This window comes from Sinohyriopsis cumingii, chromosome 9 (genome assembly GCF_028554795.1).
Source record: "Sinohyriopsis cumingii isolate HCF-2022 chromosome 9, ASM2855479v2, whole genome shotgun sequence".
NCBI lineage: Eukaryota > Metazoa > Mollusca > Bivalvia > Unionida > Unionidae > Sinohyriopsis > Sinohyriopsis cumingii.
The window spans coordinates 17,338,604-17,358,474 of record NC_142969.1 but is presented as its reverse complement, the minus strand read 5'-3'; the positions used below and the strand labels follow the sequence as shown (position 1 = coordinate 17,358,474).

Genomic DNA, 19,871 nt, shown 5'->3' with positions numbered 1-19,871 from the left:
TCCAGGATGTTTCTGCGATTCGCCTTCAACAATGTATACCATTTCAGAGCATTTTGATTGGGGCTCAATATCAACCCATGGGTCTTCATTCATCTGATGAATCGAGTAATGACCCATCACTGGACCGTTTCTGTTGCGAAAGCATCAAATTACCTGGACGACATCCTGCAGAAACATCAATGAGTTAGATCTAACAAGACATGTTACCAAGCTGGACCTCTCGTCAAGAAGAAAAAAATCCGACATAGTACTATCTCAACAATTTGTTCACCTAGGTATGGTGTTCAATTGACAGGAAACATTTAAACTCCGTCTGTGTCGCGCATTGAAATCCGAATCATGGTAGGAACTTTACTTTCGAGGAAACTTCTGTCTACAATGGAATTCTTTCGCCTACTTCATGGTCCTAGGTCGCCTTCCTATTCTCCCACTGCAGATGATTATTCTGCCCAAATGGAGACCTAAGGTTTGCCGACTGAACCATTATCTCACCATCTGCACACAACTGGGGTACCATCTGCATAATTCGGAAACCTAACTTGGCCCACGGCTGAAATACATCTACAAGTACACTTGCCCGAAATGAAATTCTGCGGCATTTCAAGTACAGAAGGCTGAGTAACCCACCAACAACCATCCTTTCGGGAAGATATCGGTTCATTCTCGCCTCAGGAACGACATCATCATAATAATAACTTCTAGAGATGACGCCCAATGTGGAAGCCTTTCACTGGTGCCAGGAAAATTTACATAGCAAAGGAGTTCTTATTCTGTCCGAAAGCTATACAATAGTGACTTATCTCAAATGTCAAGGAGGAACTAAATTCCAAGACCTTTGCGTCCTGGTTTGGGACATTCTGAAAAGGTGTTGTCAACAACAAATCCACATACAAGTTGATCATATCCCAGGACTCATAACCTACTAGCCGATTCATTGTCCCTGAACGAGCATTTTCATTTATATACATACCCGATGTGATCAGCCTTTGATGGAATTGTTTGCGACCAATTGGAATACCAAATCCAAAATCTTTTTACTTCCAGACCGTGACTCAAAGCCTGGGCTGTCGACTCTCTATGAATAGAGTGGAAACGGCCTGGCTGCATACGCCTACCCTACAACACATCTGGTTCTGAAAGTGATACAGAAAACAAGAGAATCAGTGTGTCGCCTCACTGCACCACTCGTATGTTAGAAGTCATGGAGGAACGATCTAATCAATCTCACAACAGATACTCTTCGGATATTTCGGAATTTTCCTCATCTAATCAAACAATCACGGCGCCAGTTATTTCTTTCCTACTCAGATCGACGAAACCTGCATGTAAGGATCATATAAAAATAGGCCCTCAGAAATAAATAATATTTACAACTAGTCGTGGAGAGAATCACTCTGGCAAGTATGCCGTATACTCTGAAAGCATAGGAAGGCACGGGGGTACTTTTTCACCCAATGATGTACAAACGAATACATCATACGTCTCGAGGCATATATACCGCAAATAAGTAAACTCCTCTGAGTCTTAGAAGAAGGTTTATACCGAATACGATGCAAGGTAACCGCCCTACGGTCGCTGACACCTTTCGTCATCATTTAAGAGGGGATATCGGACAAAATGACGTATCCGATCTATTCGCTAACTTTGGGTGTACGCGGCTGTAAACAGTAACCCTTTACCTAATGTGGAACCAGTTTTTGGTATTAACCTGGCCGAATAAGACACCTTTTGAAACAATTTGTTTTAAGGTACATCTCTGGCGCACCTTTGCTACAATATCTACTTCCTCATGGTATTAGGTCCTGCATGAAGAATGAGCGAAATACATGCCCTATCAACAGACCCAAATTCCATATAGTTCTGATAAGATCGGGCAGCCTTAATTATGATGACATCCTCTATCAATGCCAGGAACCACCTTCCTTACACGATTAACCAGACTTTCGTCATGAATTCTCTGTCTCGCATGGACGCATCAGCTGACGTCCACCTACAAGACCCAGTTCGGGATTTGAAGTGGTACCTTAATAGATCAGAGCCGAGAGGTAAATCACGCTTTCTTTCTAGCTCTCAAGACGCTACGTTGAATATATCAACACATACTTCCTCATGAAATATTTATTTTGTTATTCTCTCAGCATATAGGGAAATCATCCGAGCTCAAATAAATGTATTACTTATCTCCATTCATGTGGTTAAAGCAGTTGCCAGAAGACTAGCATTCGACCAGAACTTTCAATAACCTACATCATCCAGGCTGTGTGACGTAGATCGGAATCCATATTCTTCAGCTTTTATCTGCGAGATCTGTACAGTAGGACTAATATTGGCAGCTTCTTAAGACTCGGCTTTCATGTCTTCCGCTGAATTTACTGGGGTAGGGGAAGGGAATGTTTTCATATTTGAAGCCTCGCCCAGACAGATGGAGTCTCCGTCAGTATGTCGTCCTAGAAGCTGTATCGCATACCTTAAGGGACCGGAGATAGTATATTCAGGGTAAAGGGATGTACCTCCGTCCACATGTTTACCTATTCTCCTAAGGTATTCTGACTGAGTAATGTATTTAAAGAATAATCCAATTTATCTTAGTAACCTGTTTCTTCGAGAATAGTCACCCAATCATAATAAACGTGCACGCTCTCTGCCACCCTTCAGTTACGTCGTTTGTCGTCCGTCACCATTGCAACTTTCAACATCTCTTTGTTATTAAATATCTGGTTCAGTTTGATCAAATATGCTAGGATTGTTTCTATGCCCATGCTGTACAGTCTATTTATGTCCTGGATAGCCAGCAACATATTGAATTACTAGCAACCACTGGCAAGGATTTAATGGGTTTAATTATCTCTGGAAGGACTTTAAAACTGTTAGCATAACTTTGTAGTGATCTTTCTTAAGACACGACTTACTCAAGTTTTTCCATGGAAATTCCCAAAGCAATGATGTGACCGCTACAAAAAATATCACTCCCTTTTTGGGAGTACACCCACGTTCTTAAGCACAAGTTGGTTGTCTATAATACTTGAGTGGTCATTGTGTGATTTTAAAAATGACAATACAAAATGTCTTGGAAAATAATCATATATTTCAATTTCTAAGATCAAAAACGTGCCTTCAATAGGCCCAAATTATGACGGTCATATTTGTTACTGCAAATCAAACACAATTCTATCGAATTATTACAGACTAAAAAATGATCTACTCATTTAATGTTGTGGGAGACAATGCGTTCAATCGACAAAATTGCATTGCAGGAATCACATGCACAACATGATTCGATACAGAAGTACCACACTGAATGTCTAAGATTGCCTCCCCTTGGAACGCGGGTAAGACGTGGTGTTGGCTGGAATAAGGGCCAGGAAGATCACAATGGGCCTGGGACAATCATTGGTCACAATGAAGACAAGAGTCGTAAGTTGATTCCTTTACAAGTAAAACTGAGCTTGTTTCATGAACCTATGAACTGACGTCATCAACGCTTTACTTTAGTTACCACTGAACCTTGGTCATGAATCTTTAAGTGCACTTGATTGTCTTAAATGTCTTACAAGGTTGGGTTCTCTCCATAAACAATTGATCTTTCTTGTATCTACATTAATACGAATATAGAGCAGTGATATCGCAGTTAGAAATAATCAATCACCCTCATTTGGTCATTGTCATATAAGTCTTACAAGGTTCGATTACGAAAACTAGATCTTGATTGTACTTACATTAATACAAATAAAAAAATCAGTGATATGGCAAGTTAGCGATAATCACTCGTCCTCATTTGGTTATATCTTCAGTTCATTTTCTCCGAAATACAACATTTGCTAGTATTTGTCGCATACCTTAATATATTGATGTTACAGTATTTACATCAGTGCAAATATCATTATGTACAATAAGCAATTAAATGATTCATACAGCAACGCTGATCTGAACTTGGACATGAAAGTATACTGGTGTTTGATGTCAGTGAAAGAACTAGTTTATCACATTGACTGTACTGAGATAGAGAAGATTCAATCAACCTATATTCCGTTGAAATCAACACAGGCCAAACAATCATATACCCTTCCTAGTTAACGATCAATTTAATATACATTAGCTTTTGCTGACATGGCTGCTCAAGACGACCGAGTCAGATTGTTTTATTTTATAATTCTTTTGCAAGGCAATAGCGATGTATGTGTTGTAGTGATACTAACATTGGTTCATAAATATGTATCCAATAATTCATTAAATATATACAGTCTGAAACTATCCTTATTCTGAACATTTTTTCGCAGTCGCAAAGGAAAAGAAATATCCTTGCTATGAATATGTAAGGTGCTTTAATTCATATCTAGCCGTAAAAATTATTCAGATATCATCATTATGACATACACATTTCATAGAACTTAAGAGTCATTAACACGAATAAGTTCATCGAAATTTATAATCTAAAACGTCTATAAATAATTAGCAAGCTATATTTTCATGAATAAAACTCTGAAGTTAATTAATGCTGAAATTGTCATTGGCTGCGGAATACGTAAGTAGCAATTATTTGATTTTCACTGCGTTTTAAAGACCTAGAACAATGATATCATGTCTCCATCGTATATCATGTGTCCGTCAACAATTGTTGTTTATTTCTATTTATTTTTTTTTTGTTTTTGCTTTGTTCCTTTTAAAAACGCACCTTCTCAAATTCCACAAGACGAGCTTTGTCCATATTTGGCAACGACAATCCCAGAATTAAGGAATCTTTATAAATTATCCCTAATAAATCTTAGTGATGACCGCTGTCACTAAGCATTTATAACAGAACCTTACACAACATTTCACAAAAATTTTTGAACTGAATTTGTGTAATATTGGCAGATAACATCCTTGCATCAAGGCGCTTTGTTCAATAAATCCGTTATTAGATGTGGCAACCGCAACTAAAAAGAATAGAAAAACGCATAAGCTGTCTCTCAGTAATTTCTACATTTACTTTCAATTTCGTTTCAAAACTCATCATGCCGATTTCAACCAACATAGTGCAGAGCATCTATTTATAAATATGTTTCAGGTTGGTGCACATGAAGCCTATCACTGTCAGATATGGTCATAACTAGAAAACATTTTCTTCAAGGCCGCTCTACGGAATTTCTTTAGGTGTGCTGGCATTAGGTCCTTCCATATTTTCAAATTTTCAAAATGATGCAGATCTACCCATTCCATATTGTCACAGAATACAAATATATTTCTTTTCCAAAACATAATTCGAAAGAGCCCGATTCATCGTTAAATATGGCCAAGCTTGCTTAAAATGGAAAAACTTTTAAGCGTCTTCTTCACAGCAGGCACTCAACATAATGTGACCAGATGCCAATCTGCTATTCACAACTGATGCTAGAACTAGACGAGTCTTGAGAGAGTGGTTTTCATATAATATGGATTGGACAGATCTGGAAATATAAATTCTCACGAAAAAATCTCGTGTTTATCTGAAGTGTGTTATGCAAAATATATGGTTTCCATTTTGTTACCAGGGAAGTGTTTGAAGTCTGTACTAATTTATTTAATGCAAATTTACGTTTGTCGAATGAGCTTTAGGCAGAAAGGAACAAAGCTGCATTTTTCTCTATTAAAAAATCAATAATAACGTATATAGCACCATGAAGCCAGCTAAACAACGCACTCATTTTCATGTTCTTGATTATATCTGGAGTTTCCATTCGGTGTCAGGACCCCGTCCCACACCGTTATGCTGGCCAGGTTACACCCCTCATTATCCCTAACAGACTACACAGCAGCAGCCACTACATATCGCACTCTCAAGGAGGCTGCCCGGCCAAATAGCCCAGCTATGAAAAACTAACCACGAACCAAACTCAAGTTTTTCAAAATGGAACTTGCGAGCCCCCACCCATATATACGCTGACAAATAAAGTCACAATGGCCCCGGTCGAAAAAACACTACATCGGCAAGAAATACAACGGCTATCAGATATTGAAACGTACGGCGAAGATAACAAGTTCCGGAAGAAAACATAACGGATATCAGCTACTAAACCATACTGCTAAGGTTCTCACTGGCCAGTTTATCTGGTGAATTTTCATCCAACAATGACCTATTGCAGAAAAATGAGAATAATTTTACACTGCAGATACAAATAAAAACAAACTGATGATTTTTTTGTAGAAAGCATACATGTGAGATTTTGACTGTGGCAATCAGGTTAATTCCTGATGCAACAAGGCAGCTAAAAGAATCAGTTTGTGCCTTATGCATGAATAAAGTCCACTCGTACTATAACAAATTAGCATATAATTCATCACCCCTCAACCATGTAGATTATTAGATATTTACCTATGTAAGCCAAGTCAGCTGTTCATTTGCAGCCAAAGTTACGCATTAGATCTCCAATGCTCGTCTAACTGTAACAGGCAGTCACCAACAAACCAACCCATTTCCAAGCCTATCTCAAAGTAAATCTAAGCCACATTACTGAAAATTTACGTCATGGGTAGATATGTAAGCAAAAGCATTAAATTAAGGCACTCATCATTAAATAAGGAAAATATACTAAGTATGTACTCAAAATATTGCTAAACTGGATAAGTATGTGCAATACTTCAATTAAATCACCCTACATGCAACTTATAAGGCTTGTGTTGTTCATTAGCAGAATGGATCAAAAGCAATACCTGATAGCTCTAACGGTGTTAACTTGCTTCTTCTGCTATGATTAAGTGCTATCAAATCTATAGGAAATGTATGTTTGTAATCACATTTTCAAAACATGGAGTAATAAGGAAATAATTTATGGCACAGTGAATCACATATGACAAGACTGGAAAAATGACACTGGTTCTTAAGGTCTCACTGGACAGTGAATTTTCATCCGACATGGACCTATTGCAGAAAAATGAGAATAGTGTTACACTGAAGATAGAAATAGAAACAAACTAATGATTTTTGTAGAAGGCATACATGTGAGATTTTGACTGCGGCAATCAGGTTAATTCCTGATGCAACTGATGGCTTTTATACTGAACCATCACTGCCACCAACCCCTAAATTCTACGTTAATTTTTAACAGCAAAGAGCTATTTTGAATATTTTCTTGTGACAAGGCAGTTAAAAGAATTAGTATGTGCCTTATTCATGAATAAAGTCCACTCGTACTATAACAAATTAGCATATATTTCATCACCCCATCCATGTAGATTTTTAGAGATTTACCTCTGTAGCAGACACACGTAAATATGTAAGCAAAGTCGGCTGCTCATTTGCAGCGCAAGTTACGCATTTGATCTCCAATGCTCGTCTAACTGTGACAGCCAGCCACCAACAAGCCAACCCATTTCCAAGCCTAACTCAAGGTAAATGTAAGCCACCTTACATATTTAGCTTTTGTGTGAATTTATAAATGCTAGCCTTGTGATAATTAGGTTCATGCCTTCTGTCTTAAAAATTAGGGAGGTGGCAAAATACGAAACTATTCAGGGAGACCTAAGCGGTCTTTGATCTAGATAAAATGTCCTACATGGTATATCTCACAACCCCGCACCCCCAAGATTTTTCAACGGTACATGTGCATATTCATGATGCCAAGGATGAATTACATTATGACGCACCACATACGTCTACTCGATGTGGTATTTTCAGACAACTCAGTGACTGACCTATACTGGCTGAATGACTGATGCTCATGCAGGAGCTGATTTAGCGATTCTTTCCCTCCACTAAAGACATTATATCAGAGTAATCTTTATTGCTATCGGTTAGAAAGGTGAATGGTTTGTCAAGGATAAAATGGATTCATTATTTCAGGAACGTTAGAAAGGTTAATCGATTGCTACCATAACGTTTAAGTCAAAGCCAATATTACTTACTGGCATCGATAAAGTTTTTTTTGGAAAGGGTATATCCAGCCACAGCCTCTTATATTGTTGCTGGAGGTACGCATGGACTGAATGCGTACTGAAGTAGCGGGTTACCCTAATACACATTTTCAAAAGTGCATCAGTTCCCGTTTTAGACATGGATGAACCATTGCTTAAGCACGAGTATGTTCACAATTATTAGTTTTATTCGTACGACCCATGGTGCTAAATAATCCTGGTTGAGTAAAATTACAGGTTCGTGTAGAAGCAGGTATTTCTTGCCAGTGGTGACGTTTATTGAGGTGTCAAGAACCATCTCGAAAGCAGAAGGTAATCGCGATGAGGAAGTTAGTGGCTTTGTTAACAAAGGTATGATGGCGTTATTTAACACCGTTCGGTTCATCATATATGTCAAGGAAATCGATTCATGCCTGGATACTGTTGACGTGCCTGAACAATACGTGGACTTTTAACACTTTAATGCGACGATTATGATTGCAGCTTAGGGTCATCACTGATGTTCGCCAAAGACATAAGAGATTATGCTAATGTTAAATCATATATCAAATTACAAGCCGTACAAGCTACAGCTGTTAGTCCACAACCAGATGGAATTATAATGCGATCAGCTGCTTTCTTTCGTAGTCTGCAGGATGCTAATCTCACATTGAGCTTGAGATTTTCAGCACGTGAAATCAATATAACGGCAGAGGTCAATTCAGTTACATAATTCCACTGTGAAATATCTTTCGGTTTTGTAAGAATGTTGGAAAGAATATTTTCGAGGCCAAGCATTGAGTTGTGCTGACACGACGCGGTGATGACGACGATGCTATGTGGCATGCCACTGAATTATATGACGCCGCAACTAGAGCGTTGAATGAAAAATTTTAACTATCACATTGTCGCAGTAGATTCCCAAGCTGAAGCCGGCATTCACTGAAGAACATGGACTAAATGCAAAAATGTTATGAATCAACATTGAATTGGTTGACAATGACATATAATTGTACAATATAACTCTAAATCCATTGGCGATGTTTTGGGGAGGTCAAATGTTGTTACAATAAACGTAGCAGAAACAAAGATGAAATTAAGCTAAGTTTGGTTTAGAACGTAACCACGTTTTCGTCTCGCCCACTGTCACTACTTATATATAGGTAGATAGTTTTTAATAAATAAATGTAGCTTACTCATTGACAACCAGTAGCATACAACTCTTATTAATCCAATATAAACCTGATTTAATTTACATTTTAATCACTTTCATTGAAGTATAACAAAATTCAGGTTTATACTGCACACCAGACACTCAGGTCTGACCCGCTAAATGAAATCTAACAAATCCTGATTTCTCCTGAGATTCAATACATGATAGAGTTACACTGACTATGTGTCACACAGTTAAGAATGGAATTTCATTCAGTTTATTTTTAGTGATCCGTACTGAAGCTCCATGGTACACATACATGGTGATGTATTTATTTTAACGGCGTTGTGCGACGGCCACCACTGAAGATTCTTATCAACATCATCGTGGTTGTAAGCTAATTGGTAATGTTGTTCGATGGATTTTACAGCGTAGTGGGTTAGTGGGCTGGATTGTGTAAGATTTTGCAAGTTGTGGGCAGCCGAATCCTTAAGGTAAATTGTTTTAACACTTTTTTATACCACTCGAACCCTAAAAATCGAGAACTATCAGCATGTGATGAGTATGCCAACATTTTCCATTGATGCCAATTCTGCAGACATCATAACGGGTTGCATCTCCACTCCCACATACACGATCGGCATGCATCGAACAATACTTACGTACACATTGCTAGCTCCAAAGTATTTTTTCCGAAAAAAGCCACGCGCAATGATTTGTTTTTGAATATGTGACCCAATCATAATACCTTATGATAAATATAACTACATCGTAAATCCAGCCCTCCCAAATACTACCTTTAGCTAAAGGGAGCTAAAACTTGTTTTCTGACCAAAGTGGAGGTCGGGCAGAGTGATTTCCCCTTGAGTATAATAATTGGCTTCAAAGTATAAGAGCCCCTCAGTTATTACTTATGCTCTTGCTAAGGAGCATGCTCTCGTCACGAGAGTCCATGCAAAATGCTAGATATGCCATTACAAGTTGGAGGAATTTTTTCCTTCTAAGTCAAGTATAATCCATCTATATTTCCAACTTGTTTCTCTTCCTGTGCCGACAAAGTGCTGCTTTTACAATTTGCAAACACTTTGTTGTCGTCATATATCTAAGTACTTGCATGGAAGCCTAAGCGACTTCACATTAAGTTCGTGCTATAAATGTTTGATGTATGTGTAAACCCAGGGCCCATAAAATGAATCCAAAGCAAAATAAAACAAAGAAAAGCAGCTACCCCCCAATAAAAAAAAAACAGAATAAGAAACCAAAAAAACAACACGAACACAATTTTACTTTTACAGGCTGCCTCTGGGCTGATTTCCTTACAGCTCATTAGCTCATAATATAAATTGTCGTACCTTCTTTGTAAGTATCTGTAACGGTGCGTCAGTTCCCTTTTATATGAAGCATTGTTTGTGTCTAATGTAAACACTTGTGTACAATTCTGCATTGCTTCCAGTCTGGTCGGACAAGTTCAGGTAAGCTTTGTATTCATGGTTTACTCAGACACTTCTTGCTCATGCATGTTTATATAGGCGACACTTGAGTCATGCTTATATGTTTAAACATTTCATCATATTTGAAGACCACTTAGCCACTATCACTGCTAGTCTATGCGACATCACAAGATAGATTTGAGATAAAATAGATATGTGTGTGCATGACTTAATGCTTTTAGAAACTCCTTATATATGTATAATTCTATAAGTTCTGGTACATACGTGTGAGTTTCCTTTACCAGGGCATCATTAGCCTTGGAATGCCATGCTTCAATGATTCTACTTGAGAATGTCTGCTATCACTATTTCCCAGGTAACGATCATTTGATATAACTATGCGCCCTCACTGTATTAAATTAATTTATGTACAGGCACACAGTGATTATAATTCTCCTCCCTGAAAGAGGTATTCTCATTACATTTTACCTGTGCGCTTCATTGTAAGACTGTCTGATATCAATATTTGGGTGAACTGTTTAAGATGCAGCTCTGCACCGACATTGCGTTCTAAGGATATATGCAGAGCTACAGTTTAATATGTTTTGCTTTATTTGTTATACAGATTACAAATATGGGCAAAGTGCATGAACGCACCGCTAAGTACAAAGTCTGCATGCTGACCTTTCATCAGTGTGTGAATTTCTGGCGGACAAGAGAGATAAACGAACTCTTGCTCTTCCGCCATGAAGCGCTGAACAGTGTCATGCTCTAAAACTCTCGCAAACAAATCACCACCTCAAAACTCAGCATTATTATGAACTCCTCATAGGATTTCGACTCGATTCATTTGAAAAAAATGAACAATTGGAACGCAAATCAGTGCTCTCTGCCTGCACTTTATTATAGCCATAAAGCCAAGCTAAGTCCACTGCTTTAATCCTCGAACGATCCTTGTAATGAGCAGATTGAATAAATCTGCAAACAAGCCTCTAAGGAGACCAATTTACAGCCCCTGCAACCACAGCTTTGTTACAGGGATCGTATGGGAAGTCAAAAAGGACCCAAAGACAACATGTAGGATACAAACCTCTGAAAACCGTCCTGTCGAAGCTGCCATCAGCGATTGGTACAGTTCGCGCAAGCCAAAGCATATAAAACAACAAGAGGGTCTTATCTTTCATTCCAGAGTTGGTTATATCGCTCTCTTAATTTGGATCCAAAGGCAACGGCACTCTGCCTCCAATCGTCGACCTAAGCGCCCTTTGAACTTTGAAATGCAGTCCAAGAGGGAGTCTTTGCCATCAATGTAGATTTAAAAGACGCATTTCTTTATGTCGCTATTTAAATATGCTCTTGAAATTTGCCTACAACATTGTATATCAATTCAGGACATTTCCATTGCGACTCAACATCAGCCCCTGGGCTTTTACTCGTAATGACGCATGTCCGGACTAATACTACGGAGGCAGCATTAAATAACCTACACTACATCCTGAAGAAACATCAGGTGAGTTATATCTAAGCAGGATATAACCACCCTTGTTTCACTACTTACCAACCTGGGCTTCTAGTCAAGAAGGAGAAGTCCGAAATAGTAAAGTCTCAACAATTTGCTCACCTAGGCATGTAGTTCAATACACAGGCAACATTGTTCCTCTCCCTCATGATCGGGCATCATTAATCAACACCGTGGTCACTTGTTTACTATTGCGTAAAATCCTATTCGCATGGGAATTCCTTCGACTACTGTGCTTATTTAACGCGGTAGCGGGCCTTTTTGTCCTAGGTCGCCTTTTGATATGCCCACTGAAAATGAGTATTCTGTCCCAGTGGGAGGCTATACGTTTGCCCACTGGTCCAACCTACCACCTGCCATCCTCACTAATTTGAGGCACCATGTGCGGAATTGTGGCATACAAACTTGACTCATAGAGTTAAAATACTGCAAGTACAACCGCCAGAGATTACAGTCTGTATCGAGCAAGGTTCGAAAGGCTGGAGAGCCCACTTAATAAAATCCTTTCGGGAAGACAGCGGTGCATGGTCTCCCTAGGAACGCTATCTGCATGTCGATCTTCTGGAGATTAAAACCATCGTGAAAGCTTTCCCTGGTGCCGAGAATGTTTAAATTTCACGAGAGTCCTCATTCTGTCCGACAACTCAACAGTAGTGACTTATCTCAAACAACAAGGAAGAACCAAGTCCCTAAATCTTTGTGTCGTGGTCTATGACTTTCTATAATGTTGAAGACAACAAATCATCATACATGTACACCAGCTACTGTAACGTGTCAAGGGTCAAGGTCAAATAAAATGGAATAGTTGGACAACTCACGCATTTTTCAGTTACTAGAGCTCTCAAGTGTGTTGTAGTGTCAAGAAATGTGTGTTCACCACAAAAGTTCTTATATAAATAATAAAAGTACAAAACAAAACAAATATAAATACTCAACACAGTTTAGTGTATGTATTCCAGGCTTGAATGTGTTTTCTCACAAAATCTAGTGCTCAAAATAATGAATTATAATGTTTGTAGTTTTCAGAACAGATATTTGATAAAGCATGTTGTAATGGCAAAAATAATTTCAGTGTCAAATTGCATGTGAAAACAAGCATAAATGTTCCATTTGTCTTAATTCACATAATCTCTAACTCAGATAATTCCAATTCCCAGACTAATCCTATACAGAACAAGAAGTTAATAGTTCACAAATCTACCGAAGTGGTAATGATTTTGTGCATCCACTCAAGGTTCGGAACCAGACCCGGATTTGTGTTTTACAACCCAATGGTAAATACGTTAGAGGCACTGTCTGGAACCGGATGTTAAGTGTGTCGCGTCTGTTGGCTGAGACGCAGTGTGTCGTTTTGAGCAGTATGGAACCGGATGTCAATAGTGTGTCGCTTGAGTTGAATGCGACAATGTGTATCGTTTTGTAGCAACAAAGTGTGTCGTTGTGTCGGGAAGTTCATGACAAAATTTTCACGAATATGACTAAATATGGAAGAATTCGGAAAGATTAACCTGAGCGCCACCTAGTGGAAAACCGAGCGCCCAATACACACAGTTGTAAAAATGGCGCCCGATTTCAAACGACAAAAAATAGAAATTAATTCACAATAATTTTTGCAAAGATGCAGCATTGATCAAACTGGTGACGAAAAATTTTGAACTTACATGAGTATTACCTTAATCCTGGAGATAAAATGGATACAATTGCCTATTTATCTCTCAAAATAGAAGGTAAGTGATAACAGTTTACAATCCTATCATGTACACACTGGGCTTCAAAAATGTTTACCCAGATGATAAATATTTAAACAAATCATTGTTATATGATTTACATAGTGTATCAAATTACTTTTCCGTTGTGCAAGCGTCATATATCAAAAGCTGTTACTACAGTTACTATTATTTGCATTGGAAACAGAGGTACGACTTTCCAACATGAAGGGAATGTAAACAATAAATGGAGATTATAAATTATCTCCAGCATTAATGATATGTGCAAATGCACTTTATAAGAATACAAGTTGACAGGTAGTCAGGATTGTTTCAATACATCCCGAAATGCCTAAACCTACCAACCGATTCTTTGTATCGGAACAATTAACTAATACAGATGGAATGGTCTCAGCATCTCTCGGTTATCACACAGATATGTACCCGGTGGGACTGACCGTTGGGGGACGTGTTTGAGACAAGTTGGAATACCAAACTTCCAACCTTTATCTCTCATTCTGGTCCCACAAGCTTGGGCAGTTGACACTCTATTGCTAGGTTTGACCGACTTGGACACATATGCCTACATTCCAACACCTCTGATTCCAAAAATGTTACAGAAGGCAAGAGAAACAGTAGGTCCTCTCATCACTGCACCACCCAGATGAGAGAGGTCATGGATTAACGACACCATGAATCTTGCATCGGAAACTGCTAGGGAAATTAAGGTGTTTCCTCATCTACACAAACAACCACGACGGCTGTTGTTTCATTACTGCCCAGAGTGGACGTAATCACTAAAGCACAACCGGCCTCAATTCTGAAATCATACAAATGCAAATGACAAATTTTCCCTAAGAGGTGCACAGACGAAAATATCCTACCAGTCCAGGCACCTATAATGCTGATAGCTAAGATCCTATTCTGGCTGTTCGAAGATAGAACGTTAGCACAGTGTATGATGCAAATTTACTACTCCGCGATCTCTGACGCCTCTCATCATCGTGGAAGACAGAATATATAACAAACAAGGACTTATCTGACCTACTCACCAATTTTGAATATACACCCAAAGTTGAACCAATCTTGGGTATTAACCTGGCTGAACAAGCCACCATTTAAACGAATTTTAAGGTCATCTTTTGCAAACCTTTCATACCAGACCTGCTTCTTCATGGCGTTAGGGACTGCAGGTAACTGAGCGAAAGGTATGCCATATCAGCAGACCCGAGTTACATGCTGTTCTGACAAGTCGAATTAGTCTTATTCGTGTCCGCATCCTCTTTTATCGCCAAGAACGGCCTTTTTCCATGGGTAGCCAGACTTTCGTCATAAAACCATGTCTTGGCTTGAAATATTAGATAAGGATCACCTACTAGACCCAGTTCGAGCTTTGAAGTACGTTGAGGGATTTTACACCTCTTTTTACCTCTCAAGGCATGACAAAAAGATATCTCAAGAAAAACTGTCTCATCCTGGATTAAGTAGGTTATTTGCTCGTCGTATCAAATTATATCCAAATCTCAAATGAACTTATTACGCATTTTTATTCACAAGGTTAGAGAAGTTGCCTGAAGTCTAGCATTCATTCGGATATCTTCTCTAACTGACATCATTCAGCCTTAGGGATGGATTAGAGTCGGCATTCTCTGGATTTAATCTCCGAGATCTGTCGTTCCAAAGGGACCAATTCGATCTGGTAGGATCTATATCTTGTATCCACAGCCCAACAGGTCTCTCGTCCAGGCCGATAGACGTCATAAAACGTGCCCTCACGACTACCGCTGAATTTGCGGGGGTGGGTGTAACGGATTTTTATCTATTGGAAGTTGCTCCCCAACAGATGGAGACCCCTCTAGTTGGTTTACCTAGAAGTTGTGTCACATACTTTAGGAGACCGGTATCTCCTGGGTAAGATGATATACCTCCTGCCACTTATTACGTATTCTCCTAAGGTATTATGATTGGGTAAATTATTTAAGGAATAAACCGATTTTTCCGAGTGAAATACTTTCCACCCAGAAGACATACCCAATTACAATATATATACACACTACCGGCCTCCCAAAAGTAACATTTGTAGAGAGTGTGCCTGTAATAACTGGGAGGTTCCTAGACTTAGCGATGAATTCTTATACCTGAGAGATCACTCTGCACATAGATCGGCTGATAAGTTTTAGCACCTGTTAGCAAAAGTAGTATTTGGGATGGCTGGATTTGAGGTGTTAGTAATTATCCTACGGAATGTTGACTAATTATTCACGAAGAAACATATATTACATCGAAAATTTGGTTTTTCAATTCATATGATGCAAATCATATACTTTTAAATCAAATTGATTTTTATCACATCCATCATATTTGTGGGACTCAAAAGATCCATTTTCAAAAAGGAGAGTCTGGTTTGTGGTAGGTTTTCATGGCGGTGATATTTTATAAGATCGTCCGCTTGATAGTGCGAGATTTAGTCGCCGGTGCTGCGTAGTCTCTTAATTGGGCCTGGTCAGTATCTCAATGGGGTGTGGCTAATTGGGGGTAGAGCCTGGACAGTATATTAGTTTTTTCGCTTCGACCACTGCAAAGTTCAAGCATGATTCTAAATTCAAGTATTCTTATTTGTAGAGGTTTATGTCGAATGGGACGGGAATGGACAACGTCACTACTATTACTTTAAAGATATGGAAAACTGTGAGGTTGTTGTCGTGGATGAACCCAGAGTACTGCAGCCATGCGAGCTTATTGTCACTGGTTGCCACGTGAAGCGAGGTATGTCCTTTTATACTAATAAATGCATTTTATACTAAATCATTGACAGAGTGACCAGGGAAACCATCGTCATATATGTGATATAATTAAAATGCAGACGTGAAATATATGATTCTTCAAGGCACAAAAGAACAAATATGTTCCAGTTTTAATGGCAATAAGCGTTCAAATGCACACGAGTACTACATTTATATCAGCAGATGGAATTTCACTGGATACAAGTCCGCAGTTAGGGCTAATGAAAGTCTTGCGTTGAGATGATGTAACTGTGCATTAATTGCATTTTCAGTCCATTTGTCTGTTCTTTCATTAACATTTCTTCTAACAGAGTTATTCAACCATACGCAAATGTGGACGCAGTGAGTTTATTATTGGCGGATGTGCCCTTTAAAATATTTGCTTACATGTGCCCAGTTTTAATAGGACTATTGCCCTTATTTCATCAAAATTACATTTCTAAGACATCATAATATTATAAGCATCATATCGCAGAGAGCATTCAGTATATTCCGGTTTACTTAATTTTCACATCTTCTCAAAGATCTTGATTAGTATATGGGCATTGTGACGTTTAATCGATCCTCGAAACAATGGTAGGCATTAACAACTGACATAATACCTTTCCTTTGGTTGCCGCTTTCATACGGCATAGCTCTGCAACCAATACGTATGATCTGAAACCATTTGGTAAGTGAATTTTCTGTTATATCTAGGTGACCCTTTAAGGCTAATTGGTCTTTTAGAGTAACATTTGATGGGGATCTGTAATATTTTCCGTCAATACGGTAACCACACCACAGCATATATCAGAAGCCATTCAACAGATTCTATTACAATTTATGGTGTAGACTATCTCATAGTCCTAGATGTTCCTTTAATTGGATTGGTTTATTCAGCTCAATTTTCGATAGAGTTATGACTCTTGTTATATAAATTAATATATTTACATAGCATGTTGATTGTAACCACAAGACGTCTCCAACATTTGTTGTGGTTGTTGTTGTTGTTTTAGGGTTTAACGCCATATTTCAGCACACGATAGGCTATACATTGCCAGTATTAATGGCGGAGGAAGAACCCGGGAAAACCCCCGGAAAGAACCACCGACCCACGAGAATCTACTGGAAGCTTTCTCACATACCCTCATTGGCTAAATCCGAGATTCGAACCCACGCAGACAGAGGTGAGATGGCAGTGATCCGTAACAGAGAGCTCTTTAGATCACTCGGCCACTCGGGGCCCCTCCAATATTTGTAAATCAATATATACCATTTGGTAAGTCAAATATCTATTACACATATTTTCGATAGTGATATGAGCAGAGCAGATCAATCAATAGATGACTGAGAAACCTAATCCTATCTTTTTGGGAGAACCTCCTCAGGTGATTTTATTACATGTTTTAAAAGCATGTGTAGTCATTTTAACCTATCGGTGAACTCAGTCAGACCATCAATTTTGTCACTCCTCGTCTGTTCTCTGCATCTTTTCTTTATCTCTTTATACATTTATGTTTAGTGCGCATCCAACTGCATAGAGTTTGTTTGTCCATTTGGATGTTTCGATACTACTTTCCTCTAGAGTCGCAGAACCTTAATTAGCCAAAACATGTGTAACTATGTAGTACATTACATATACGTAGACTAATTAGGACTGATGAGTTCAGATTTACTAACGGAATATTAATTATTATATTTCCCAATATAACTTTTCCAACAAAAATGTAAACTTAAAGAACAAAAACAAAAAATCGAATTGAATGCGATGTTGACTACACTACAATATAAAAATAACATGTTAATGTAAATATTCATTAAATATCGGAATGTCACCATTAAATGTCAGTTTATACCTTACTTCTCAGTTCATTCTCTGTTTCACTATTGCTGGCAAATCCACTGACCCATTTGCACACGATCTACCTTTTACATTATTAGTATAATCAGCTGCAATACCATTTAAATTGGTGCAACTAAATATTCTAAAAGGCTCCTTTGCTCCTAATGGTTGACCATAATAAACATATAATTGTTTTATTATGTTTATCTAAGCACAAAAGTATCTTTTTTATTCTTACAGTTATTTTCGCTTGAAGTTTGCAAAAGTCTCTTCAACTCCATAATCGATGGCTGTAACAGAGTGCATTAATAAGGCAGCATAAGGTGTGCAAAAATGTTTAATGACATTACTGCAATTTTTAGCAATCGATAGTTCCATCTGATTATGTTAAGTCTTTGAAGCTAATTTCTAGTAAATAAAAATAATAGTCTATAATACGGTAAAGTAAAGTAACTGGTGTAATTAGTATATACCAATAAATGAGCTGAAATTGTTAGTTTTAATTTTGGAATGCAAATAGTATTTGCTCGTGTGGTATAAACGTTTGATTGGACAAAATGGTTTCAACCTCGACGATCAAATTCAATCCAGTGAAATTGTTGTTTCTGGCAATGTAATAACTTTATATTGCACCACCGTATCATATCAACTTACCTCATACAACATGCTCCATATACTTTGGCAGACATACAAGATGTGTCATTCATGGCGTACTTACATTATGATTTAATAGTTTCATACTATATAATCATAATCCATGCTACGAATGCTTCCTGTGGCAACATATACGCACCTGAAACCGCGATCAATCCGTCGAACGTGCTTCATATAGCATAATGAATAATTGATGGATACATCGTATATGCAGTTTCATATTTATCATTCTGGTGACATTTAATATGCTACTGATTCATGGACGCTAGCAAACTTTGAAGTTAAACGGATATCTACATTACCATATACCATAGGGGTGAGGAAATATAGTTATTCAGTCCCATAGATCACAGCAATGATATCCTTACAGAGTGCAATATGTGCGATGAGACATACAATATTTTATTTGATTTGAAAATCTTCCATTTATGATGAGACGGAAACCAAGATATACCTAACACAGATGACTTACACAATTTAGAAGCAAGTTAAAGAGCTGATGACTCGTAATGTTGAAAATTAAGGATACTTGTATATCTTAATATCTAAAGCATAATGTCAAAGTGTTCTTAGCACCTTTAACATATACACTATCACAACGCTGTCTTTTAGTATTCATTTGTTAGGGTTCACTGGGTCGAAAAATACACACAACTATATAATCCTGTGCAGTTTGTGAATTCTTTACATCCGATAATCTGTATATTTTATTCTCTCATGTCCATAAAACGTTGACTGCCATACTGTCATTTACCCCATGTTATTAGATTCATCATTGCTCAAAAACGTATTTTACTGTGATTTCATATAATGTAATGATACAAACCATGGCACACAGGTATGAAAATAATTTATTATGGTCATTATCAATGAGGATTGGAAAGTGATATTTCTTTCATGGCATACTAATTTCATTGATTTTCACATCACACACGAATGAAATAAGTCGAAGACAT

General features: G+C 38.0%; 1 protein-coding gene across 2 annotated transcripts in view; it reads left to right on the top strand.

Moving 5' to 3' along the window:
- The window catches only part of LOC149791323 (uncharacterized), a 233,481-nt gene that overhangs the window by 74,975 nt on the left and 138,635 nt on the right, over window positions 1-19,871 (top strand). For both annotated transcript variants that reach the window (XM_089969171.1, XM_089969172.1), the window contains exons 17-18: window positions 3,255-3,414; window positions 16,279-16,422. In XM_089969171.1, coding sequence (XP_089825297.1) covers window positions 3,255-3,414; window positions 16,279-16,422 — 304 coding nt within the window. The remainder of the gene's footprint in view (window positions 1-3,254; window positions 3,415-16,278; window positions 16,423-19,871) is intronic.